The 12109-nt window shown below is 46.1% G+C and overlaps 1 protein-coding gene across 1 annotated transcript in view; it reads left to right on the top strand.

Moving 5' to 3' along the window:
• LOC133349427 (MAP kinase-activated protein kinase 2-like) overlaps positions 1–12109 on the top strand; it is a 46269-nt gene that overhangs the window by 18026 nt on the left and 16134 nt on the right. The window contains 1 exon segment of the mRNA XM_061562847.1: positions 5516–5655. Coding sequence (XP_061418831.1) covers positions 5516–5655 — 140 coding nt within the window.

Genomic DNA, 12109 nt, shown 5'->3' with positions numbered 1-12109 from the left:
TGGGGGAGTAGTGCCACGAATGAGGATGAAGGAGTTGCGATTCAAGTGCCATCCGGCCCACAGAAGCCACGGGGAAGTGAATACCTGTCACGTGAGCCGGCAGCGATGATCTCCATCGTATTTCGGATGTAAACAATAATTAATAAGGAGTCACGATTCAAGTGCCATCCGGCCCACAGAAGCCACAGGGAAGTGAATACCTGTCTGGTGAGCCGGCAGCGATGATCCCCATCGTATTTCGGATATAAACAATAATTGACAGCACTGTTGGCAAGCCACTGCTTTATGAAGGCCTCCTGGTTGGTGATGGCAGGGCCCAGGATTGGTTCAGATATTACGTGCCGCTGCGATTCCTGGCTTGTGACCAGGAATCACAATCTCAGATGAGGTTGAAAATTGAACTTTTCTTTTAATTGAGGCGGGATATCAAGAAATAATAATTAATTAATTGGATTTATGTAGCGCCTATCGACTAGTTACTCAAGGCACTGTACATCGTAGCAAAAATACCGTAAAGCAAGGGGAGGAAAAACTGAGAGAACATAATTCAGAGAAGCGAAATTAAAACAATGTGTCAAATAAATGATGAAGGTTATAATGAATCAAAACCATGCCATTGCTTCCAGACTACAGTAAGCTTACAACCACAGCAACGCCTCCCCACCCAGTATAACCGCAAAACAAGTCATTAAATTTCGATTGACACTTCGTACGGCGTATTGAAAACTCCAAAGATTTTTAAAACATTTTTAGTTTTGATTGCCACGTTAAAAAACAGTCTTCACAGGGCATGGAAAAGCTGTGCCTCTGGATGAAGAGGCCTATTGAAGGGAACTCCAGAAGTAGTTCTATGACGTCATCTCCCGGGCCCGATCTCTGACACGGTGAGACGTGGTGACGCTGCTAGAGTTCTCCGAACAGAAATGTCTTTGTCTCATGTCACGCTGCCCATAGAACTGTTAGAATAGGTTTGGTAGAAATACAATTTTTTTTACAAACAAGAAATTTGAGTAAACGTTTATCTGTTACATTTTCTGCGTTAATTGTGGTCATAGATGATCGTTTTCAGCAATGAGTGTGGTGCATATTCTTGGTTCTTTCGGTAAATTCACGTAGAAGAGAAATAAAATTAAAAAAATGTAAAACAATGATAATTTCCCTTTTACGTGACTTTACCGAAAGAACCAAGAATATGAATCCCTGCAGTCACGAAAGCTTTAACTAAAAAATGAGTGTGGTGGTCGTGTAAAATTTACTGTTAGATGTTGAAAGTGACATTCTTTTATTGATGGGTGACGATTGTCAGCTGTGTTTTCTAGCTTCTCTGCGCAACATTATTTTTTGGGAAAATCTTATTGTCTTTTCTGACTTGTATTCCAGTTTGGGCTATCGGCATCATGTTACGAAACAAAATATCCATTCGAACTCACAGAGCAGTCCATCACCCTGTGTTATAGATAATAGCCCGTGGAAGTAGGTTTTCTCGAACTTCGTCTGAGATGAACAAGTGACCCTTATTACTTACACAATAGCGGTGTACTGTACTTTCCCACATGCTCTGCTACAGATACTTGTCCTCATAGGCAGTCCATCCAACGTTTTATTAAATCATCAGAGCTGGAATTTAGCCATAAAAGTGAATATATGACAATACAGTTTAATTATGGGTGTCTCAAAGCCACATTCAAACCCAGAATCTCAACTGTGCCAGATCAGTGCTCTGACCCCTGAGTTACCCAACGACTTCCAAAAAACAACAAGTGTATATATATATATTTAATGTGGGTGGTTCACTCTTGCAGGGGGAGCCGCTTGTTATTCCACTGATTGCCTTTTGGCTCCAGTTATGGCTTAGCTTGTGTGACCCGAGTTTTGAGGGACAACTGCAGGGCTCAGATTCTTCAACTCACCAGCAAGCGTGGAAAGTGATCCGGCCCTTGGCTGAAGAGAATGCCGCTGACGTAAACAACCCTCAGCTGTAGTGATGCAATCTTCAGTTATAGATTACTAAATGGCCCGAAGGACAAATAAATACTTCTTTCCGACTGGCACATCCAAGTTGAGCCACAGTGGAGGAGGGTCTCATGGTATGTTTGATTTTTGCTATGGGTGGTTTTCCACTTGCTATTTGCCGTGCCAAGCCAGAACCAAACCATGATAACCTGGCCTCACAAGATATCTGAAAATATGGTTGGGGGCATCCATTTAGTACGTACGCATGGAGGGGGGTGGCGGGTGTGAAGCCTCGATAATAATTTGTCTACATTGGCCTTCGAATGAGTTAGACAGTCGGCGGTGGACGATCTGTTTGCTTAAACACGTTAATATTATTAATCCTTGATCGTTTCTGCGTGGATTAAATATTGGCCGTTGTATAGGATTGGGGGGGGGGGTGTAGAAAGTACGCGTGTGTACAGGGAGGGGGGAAGGGGTCAAGTTTTGACAGATTTTTGCGTACCTACTAAATCGATGGCCTCTTAGGGGCCAAGTAGGTCCCAGGGGCCAGGCTCGTGACTCGTTTAATTGTGTGACATCAGTCGGTACAACTGTGAGAACACGGCGTTACCGCGTTCATCTACACGCGGCTGTGCTCATTAGTTGTGCGTGTTGTCAGTGGTACTGCTCTACTTCCGAAGTGAAACAAATAAATCCAGCGCCTCCTGAGCCACACAAAGCTGGCTCGGCAGGGCCGGCACAGCTCGGTTGTACGGTGGAAAAAAAGCTGGGGTTAACTGGCGAGACTGTTGTGGGAATTTGGGACGAACCCATTCACGATCCAGCACGGATTGCTCCCCCAGTGGTCGTGAAAACGTGGCAGAGGTCAAACCGCTGAGGACGATACGGTCCAGCCCACCCACCACCCTCCCCATGCCGTGCGGCCAGCTGACGATGTTTGCACGGGACACACACGTCAACGCACAAGTCAACGTTCGCAACGCGCGGGCTTTACTCTTCACTTGAACTGTTTATCACTCCCTGCTCGCATTTCCATTTCCATGTTTACACGGCCACTAATTTGCGCACTTTGTGATTTCTACGAAAAATCTATCGTTTGCTCTCGCTGATGCAAAACACATCTCTCGGGCGAGTTTGCTCTCAGCTTTCAGGCTGCCCGGGTTATGTAATTGTGCCTAGTCAGAGTGGCATAACGCCCGCTGTGTGGCTGTGTCAAGATTAAGAATGCGTATCATGAACGCTTGTCAACAAAACGTTTAATCCCGCAATCTTAGATGGTGTTGGATTAATTTGCGTGTAATGCACATTACGTAACTTCACAGCTTTTAAAAAATTCGCATCAAGTGTCTTAAATCATCCCTCCTCCTCTGTCCAAGATAATGGGTACACCAGAGTTGGTTAATCGACAGTCCTTGCGTCTTGTGGAGCATGAGCGCTGTCACCTCTGTTAAAAAGTCTGACCAAAGCAAAAGAGCAGGCCAAAATTATTATTTTGGAGATGCTCTCTAACGAGAGCTGAACAACACGCAGCGCCTCCGATGAGCGCTGTTAGCTGCGTACGGTGTGAAAGAAGTTCAACATATATACAAAGCTGCCTCGAGTTGAAACCGTTCCGCCGGCAGTGACGGGAGCAAGTAATTGCAGGTCTGCGCCTTTTACGCTCTCCTAATACACTGCTTGTTGTTGGCTAGAGCACTGCGTGTATTTATTCTAAGCTTTCATGAAACTTCTCTTCCAAGACTCCTGGCCAACGTGGAAGAGCAGGCCAAGTACCCTCGAGAACAGTGTTCTTCATTGCAAGGCCCGTGGGCCACTGTCGGCCTCTGGTGGCCTTTAGTGTGGCCCCTGATGTGCGCCCCCCCCCCCCCAACAATACACAAATGTGAAAGCACACCCCATCATAAACTAAACTTATGTTTTATTTGACCAGGTTATGCCCACTGATTTACTTGCGTTGTGGCCGAAACGTCGTGAGAATTGTATTTTATTATGGTTTATTTTTATTATTTTATTATTTCCCTTCTAACGTGACTTTACCGAAAGAACCAAGAAGAAAAAGTGTATAGCTCATTTTCCCCGAAGCGACCTGCGCACAAATGATAGCCCAACGAAAAAGTGTCTTATCATGTGGAATGCTGTCACACCCAACGATAGTTTAAAATGTGTGGCCGCCCTCGCACCCATGTCTTATCGGTGAAAGTGGCCACCCACCCCCCCCCGCCCTCTGAAAATTAGTGAAGATCACTTCACTGGTCCAGAGGGGAGGCTCTAGAGCGCCCTCGGATGGAAGTCGCTTCTGCCAGGAGTGGGGCAAGCAAGCACTTGTCACCATTGGGCTATCTGCACACGATCGCAATGGTCTCTGATTTAGCTATAAACTCTCTAAGTCGCGCACGCCCACCCCCTTTCCCTCTCCTAGGACATATGCTTGATTGTGCCGTTTAACAGAAAGTGTTTTTTTTTACTTTTATCAATATTATTTTAGACTTATTTTTGCCATTTGAATTCTGAAACAAATCTGTTACGGTTGTTGCTATATGTGTGTGTATATATATACACATTTAAATTGATTTATTTGCAAATACGTTTGTTTTGTTTTTAATGTTTCAAACATACATGTGGTGGAAGCCACTGTAAATCAAGCACATAAATGCAAATTAAATTTTTAGCAACGGGTATCGTTCCATAACTTTGTGCTCTGTGTTTAGGGTGACTCCTCTTCGACAAGCCAATAACAGGGCACGATTGGTGGAACCGATTAGCTGCCGTTATATATGTCAAAATAACTTCCTTTCGTCTGCCCCGAGAAGTAACATTTGCTAACATGTCACCATTTATTCTCCTTAGCCATGCCCTTGCATCGATATAGAGGAGAGGAGACGGTCGTTGGTCCGGCAGAATAGTCCATGGTGCTGGGGGGAGGAGAAATCACGGTGCAAAGTCGGAGAGGACATTGACTTTTATCATAGCAATAGCAGAGTGGCAAGGAGGCAGCTGAACGACAGCTCAGAGTTCATGACTACACGAAGCTCATTACAACATTGACCATGTTGTAATAGCAATAACAGTGACGTCGAAGCCGCTGAATGGTGGTGAGAAGTTTATGTATGTATGGATGTTAAACTTCTTTCGCATCGTACGTAGCCAACCGTGCTAATCAGAAGTACGGGAAAGGACAACAAACTGAATGGAAAAAACAATCCGAAATAATTAGTTTTCAATCTAGACGACACGCAGTTCAAGTTATGACAACATCTAGTTCAAGATTACATTGATCACGTTATAGTAGCAATGGAGTGGCAGGGAAGCGGCTGAACGACGGCGAGAGGTTCACGACCACACTAAGTTCATTTACAACACCCACCGTGTTATAGTAGCAATAACAGAGTGACATGAAAGCAACTTAACGACGGTGAGAAGTTTACGACAACACAAAGTTTTAAGACAGAATTGATCACGTGATAGCAGCACTAACAGAGTAGGATGGTACGATGGGTGAGAGAGTGAGAGAGAGGAGTGTGACCCTGAGCTGATCTGTGCGCTGTCTTGTCGGCCGCAGATGCTGCTCGACTGCCCCAAGGCGCGGCGCGAGGTGGAGATGCACTGGCGCGCGTCGGGCTGCCCCCACATCGTGCGCATCGTCGAGGTCTACGAGAACATCCACCAGAGCAAGAAGTGCCTGCTCATCGTCATGGAGTGGTGGGTCTCGCCGACACATGCGCGTCACGGCCGCTGAAAGGGAGACCGAGGTGTCTGATGGCGTGGTGTGTGGCTCGCTGTGCTCTGTTTTTGTTGTTATGACACAATGGCGTGGCTGGTTATGGCGTTCCTTTTTGCGTGACTGTGAATGGATACTGTGTCGCGCGGTGTGATGCGGTTGTTGTGGCTTTGCGTGTCGGTGGTGCGATGAGACATTGTGTGGTGTGACGTCACTGTGTTGTCACGTGACATGGTTGTGGCTTGTTTCGACATGGCCTGGGTTTGTCTTGCTATAGCTTGGTATCACGTGGCTTGATTTGGTGTTAATGGCGTGGTGTGGTGTGGCCTGGTGTCACCTTCTTATCCTTGGCATTTTCCCCACTTGTTTGTGGGGGGGTGTGCCTTCCTGGTGTCCTCTTTTCCCCACCCATTCCTGTCCTGGGCTGTTATCTCCACGTCCACTTCACGGCCCTAGACATCCTGGCTCACCGCTTAGAACCGACTCTTCCTAAGGCCTCTCGGTCTCAGCCCTGGTGCTTCTATGCCCGTCGCTTTGTTTTCTTCCGATGTGGTTTTCCTCTCTTATTATGACACATCCCTCTAGCGATCTGAGTCAACCTTATTTGAGCTCTTGCCGTGTTTCTCATCTCTCCATGAATAAGAGGAAGAAGGCGCGTCGTGGCATCGTGCGATTTCGTGCGGCGTGAGAGGTGTTGCGTGGCTTGGTGTAACGTGTTGTGATGTGGCAAGACGTTGTGTGGTGGATGGTAACCGTTTTACGATCTGTTTTGTACAACATTTGCCAAGTATGGCCAGATGAATCGGAAAGTGTCTCATCTCAACAGATGTCAGACGCTAAGCACGGTCGAGCCTGGATGGCGACTGGATGGGCGACCACCTTGCACAAACAGTTGTTATAGGCGGCTGTGGGGCTACGTATTGAAAACCAGAGGGCAGTGGAAAAAAACCCATTGCTGTACTGTACTATACCGCAAGTCTATGCTCCCAGCTTTAACCAACCCACGTTGATCAGCGTGATGAAGTATTGTCTAACAGTCCCCATGGCCGGCATGGCACGGGCAGGCCTTCATCCAGCAGTGGATGCACACATGGCTGTAAAATACTTTATTGATGCTTTCAGGGTTAGGGTTAGGACCAATACCTCGGGTCGTGCTGATGTATGATACTTGCACTGAATCACGTGTGCACGTTGCAAGTTATGGGTTCACGTGACCCATCAAGCAGCTGTGTTCGCCAGAAAAATTGAAATGAATACATTCTTTGCTTGCATTGCTGCTCTGAATGATGAAAGTTCATTGAATGCTTGGGGTTAGTGGAGGAGATTGCGGTGAATTGTTAGATTGTTACATCTATATATATAAAAAAGGGAAATTTGTGAATATGTGTGTCTGTTTGAAATGTTTAGCATACTTCCCGACATGCAACAAACTTGAAATTTGCCATGTGGGTAGCTTCCAGACTGTACACAATGCAAAAAGTCTAAAAATAGACTTTAGTATTTTGGGGGGGGGGGGGGGGTGGCGCAATAATGCATGGCAAGTGAGCAGTGACGTCACATCTGTGCTGTCACATCTGTGGCGTCACATCTGTGATGTCACATCTGTGATGTCACATATCTGACGTCACATCTCTGATGTCACCCGCATGCGGCAGCGTCACTCAGTGTGCCTGCTGACGTCACGCAGCCCCCCCCACCCTCTACGTCGGCCGAGTATTAATTCCAAGACAAGAATCCAAGTCCCGGGCGAAGCCGGGTAGTAAAGCCAGTCCCTTATAAACACCTCACCAAGTTACAGGCTACGGTCAACCCAGGTTAACTTTGCCTCTAAATGAGAAATCTCAGCTTTAAGGCAATGCTGGGGTGGGTGAACTGAGTAAAAACAAAATGTCTCGACTTGAGTGACTCATAACCTCTTAGACATCTGGATTGGCCTCATTCACAAGAGCAATAGCCGGCACATTCTTTCGTTACGGCCGGAGGGAAAAGCCAACAGTGTTGAAACGTGCTCTGCTCAAGTTTTTTTTTTCAAACCAGACGTGGGGTTCCCCCACCTGGTGGTGAATGTAATTACACGAACGAAGTTTCAGTGCAGAAGTGAAGCACGCCCCTTGCAGGAAGGAATGTCGTATGCATCTATGTTGAACCTCTTTCGCACCATACGTAGCCACCCCGTGCCTATTGGAATGTTAAACAACTATAACCCATCACATTTTGTGGACAATAAGTAAACTGACCTCCGCTCGCCTCCACGTAACAATTAAATACGCCACCGCCGCGCGAATTTTTCATTCCGCGTACTCTATCACTGTACCGCTCGGCCGCGCAGTTCAAGAAAGTAGTTCGACGTCGACCGCTCAGAAACCGCTTTGTAACGGTGTGCGCGGTCCGCGTTTTGCGAAAAAGCATTCCCAAATGGAAGAACCGTGTTTAGTGTGAACACGCGATAAGCGAGGACTTGCCGTGATTCCGTCGTTGCCATGTGACTTGTGTGGAGTTTTGCGGTCACGCGGCGAGGACAGAAAAGCCCCCCCCCTGCTGCCAGCGTCGAGAATTTACAGGCACCGGTTTGTGGGTGGCCTTCATAAGGCACCACCAACTTTCGTGGCTGCGATCGATGGGCGCTCCGCACGTGGTGGCCATGAGGCACTGCCTGTGCGGCGCATTCAGGACGGCGTTTTGTTCGCCCATTTCTGGTGTTTGTTTGTCGGCGGAGATGACGGATCATGCCCCCTTCGCTGGGCAGTTTTTCATCTTTAGATGGACGTGGGTTGGGGAAGCTGCCGCGGTGTCGCGGTTAGCTGGACGGTACAATCCAGAGGTCGCCGCTTGAAACCCCGGGGCATGGTAGTTGAAATGGTGGTGCCGGTTTATTAAATCCCCCCCCCCCCCCATTGGTCTCTCCACCCAGCAGTACAAATGGGTTCACGGCAGATAGCCGATCGATCGGCAGGTCGCGTCATTCATTCATCGCGCGTGGTCAGCAAAGGACCATTGCGCCAAACGTGTGACCCCTTGCGAACAGCGATCACGTGAAACTGCTCTTGCTGACATACACCGGCGTGTCTCGAGTGATTTGTTTGATCCACGGTGGGGGGCGGGGGATGACGGGGGGCGACCACAGGAAGCAGCGCCATTTCTTTGAGGGTCGCGATCTACTTCCAACGTTGACCGCCAATTTGCTGTGCATCGTGCGCGGTGGGGTAAAGCATGGGCACCCCTCAACCTCTTCCAAGGCATCTGGCCAACGTGGAAGAGGAGGCCAATTACCCTCCAGAGAGGGGATTTTCTAGAGCTGCCACGAGTGGAGGCTCTTCAGCCTGAAGTGGTGTGAGCAAGCCGTTGCAGGTCTGCGCCTTTATCCACCTTTATCCACCTTTATCCTTCCTTGCCAAGAGTCAAATGACTGTCATTTTTGTGGCGAACGTCTCAAGAAGATGGGGGTTTGGCAGGCTCTCTGCACCATTGCGTTATTTGTTGACAGGGTAAAATACATCTTGGGAAATTAAACAAATGCATTTTTGTCTTGACCACAACGTTTTCTGCGAACAAAACCGATTCCCAGAAGAAAAACGCACATGAACTGATGATGTGCATCTTTTTTTAAATTAAGTATTGTGGTCGTGTCTTCTATATTTTTGTTCCCCTAATACCTCCGGCTGATGAAACTAGTCGTTAACATGCTCTCACATTAAGCCAATTAGAGCAAGTAGCTAGTTATTATAATCCTAAATTAATTGGAATCACAGTAATTGGTGTTTGGTTGGGTCTAAGGTCTCCTTTGTAGAGGAGATATTGTGTCTTACCCGGCAGCCACGTGATTGTAATCAAACACATCGTGTGTTGTTAAGGAAGTAATAACACGTTGGATAAAAAAAATCATCTAAATACAACTGCGTCTCTCCAGACCCTCCCAGGCGACCATACAAAACATTATTGTTATACACAAGCAATATATATAATTTAAATAGCATTAACAAAGAAAACAATTAAACAGAATTGACACAACATACCATGCTTAAGCCATCTTAAACACCACTATCCCCATGCTCGCGAAGAATATATTGAAGTGTGAATTATCGTCTTGTCCAGATTATAAGACACCTCCCCCCCCCCTGTATTTAAAACATATGTTTGGGGGTTGCATTTTATAATCTGGTAGGTGTGTATGTGTCTGAGACCAGATTTGTAAAACTTAATTGACACTTGGCACAAGTATTTTGGGTGCACCTTTCTTTCCGGAGCATCTTAAAATCAAGACACTATGGTAATTAGCTTACAAGCCGCACTGCTGGAATTACGAACGTTAAGCTGGTGGTTTGTGAAATAATTGTCACTATTTAAAAAAATAACGGACGAATGTGTAATTTGATGAACGCGGCATGCGGGGAGGCCTTCATCCAATAGTTGCATATAGCAAAGGCGTCTAAGAGTAAGGATATAAATGAAAAAGTAGTGAGGGTGTCTGTGTGTGCAGTCGCCACTGGTAGGTAGCTGACTTGGCCACGTGGGGGCATTGCTATGCCCCCACTCAACATTCTAGCAGCAGCAGCAGCAGCAGGGGAGGGAGCTGCCACACGAATCCCGACTTGCAAGTTTTGCATCGGTTAATTTTAGCTTGCGAAAAAAATCCCCCCAGCCGCAGAGAAAAGCGGTAACACTCGCGAGAAAATTAAATGCATGTCACCCTTACGAGAGAGCTTGCTTCTTCAAATGTCACCACCGGTGGTGGAACAGGAATTGCTGCCTGTGTTGTCGTGCCAAGTGGAACACACGGTGGGTTCGGTGACCGCTCGTTGGAAACAGGTTTCACCCGGTAACGCTGTGCACACCGGCGTTGCGGCTAAATAATAATCGATCGATCCATCGATTATTGTTGTAATTATAATGGCTGATCCGTTTAATACGATAAAAATAAGTCGATCGTTTTTTTCATGAATTAATGAGCAATGTTCACAGATGAGATTCGAGATGTGTTTAAAGTGCCCGAGGTTGAGTTGGTGGCAGGTGATATTCATTGCTCATCGCTGCCACGTCTTGCTGGACGTGCATGGTGGTCGGGATGGGTTATGGATGAAAAACTGTTTGGATTTTCCAATCTTTAAAGAAAAATGTCACATTCACAGGTCACTTACATTGTGTACTCGTGTAAAATTTCTAAGCACTACCAAGAATGAAATCCACCGATGCTACGCAGCACTATTTTTGGCGGGTTTCAGATCCGTGTAAACTACGGCTCGGTTTACATTGGCAGAAATTTCGTATCTTGGATTGATTTTTTTTTTAAGATTCTCGGATTGTTTCAAACATCGGGAGCACATGCAGTGAGTGCATTTCCTGTTTTTTTTTTTAAGGCCGGGTGTGCGCGGTGTCCATTATTTTTAAATGGCTGACAATTATTTTAATTATAAACAAAACATATTACCATTTTGATGATCAATTAATCAATGCATTTAACTAATTATATTATCAGTACTGTTCAGGAAACCACTTGTGTGGCAGAGGTTGTCTCCAACTTAACCTAATATTTAGCCCTGGTGTTATTTGCCAAAAACAAAAGAAACATTTTAAAGTAATTTACAACCCTTTTGTGTCAGTGCACGTCACCATGTGGGTCATGTGGGGGTTGTTTGTTCATGCTTGACGCTGAATCGTGCGGGTTGTGAGAGGGCACATGCCTAGGACCATTTAAGATATCACTTGGCATCGATGTTAGCCGTGGCCGGGAATCCTGCTAGGGTTGCCGGGTTCACCGTACTTAGTGTATATACTTTGGATTTGTAAAGCGTCTAAAATGACGTGGCATCTCAAGATGATGTACAAATTTGGGGGGAAGGTGTGCATCCGCGGAGTTTTAAAGAAAGAAGAGTTTGTTTTTTGTTGTTGTCGAGCAATTAACAAGTGCAAGAATGAAACAGGCCAGGGAGGAATTGAGATGTCACGATTTTAAATGTGACAACAAAGACACTTCGTAGAAAGAGAGAGACAGTCATAGGCGGAAGAGAAGAGAGAGGTCTTGACCCTTGACTTCAGACTTGAGCAGGGTAGGTGCCTTAGCACTGTGATGATCAGAGGAAGATCATTCCTGACTGTGGGGTCAGCAGCAGAGAAAGTGTGACCTCCCATGGAATGATAGTTCACCGAGGACTTCGAGTGAGGATTGTTTAATGGTAACTGGTAAATCATATTCTTGATTCTTTCGGTAAAGTCACGTAGAAGTGAAATAAAATAATACAACTAAAACATAAAATAATACAATTCTCACGACGTTTCGGCCACAGCACAAGCAGCCGTCCTCAGGTGGCCGAAACGTCGTGAGAATTTAATTGTTTTATTTATTTTATTTTATTATTTCCTTTCTACGTAAGAACCAAGAATATGAATCCCTGTAGTCACGAAAGCTTTAAGTCGAAATTTAACTGGTAAATCGGTAAT

This window comes from Lethenteron reissneri, chromosome 30 (genome assembly GCF_015708825.2).
Source record: "Lethenteron reissneri isolate LAM-NWPU_2019-01 chromosome 30, ASM1570882v1, whole genome shotgun sequence".
Classification (NCBI taxonomy): domain Eukaryota; kingdom Metazoa; phylum Chordata; class Hyperoartia; order Petromyzontiformes; family Petromyzontidae; genus Lethenteron; species Lethenteron reissneri.
The sequence above is the reverse complement of the archived record's forward strand: the minus strand, read 5'-3'. Positions and strand labels throughout refer to the sequence as shown.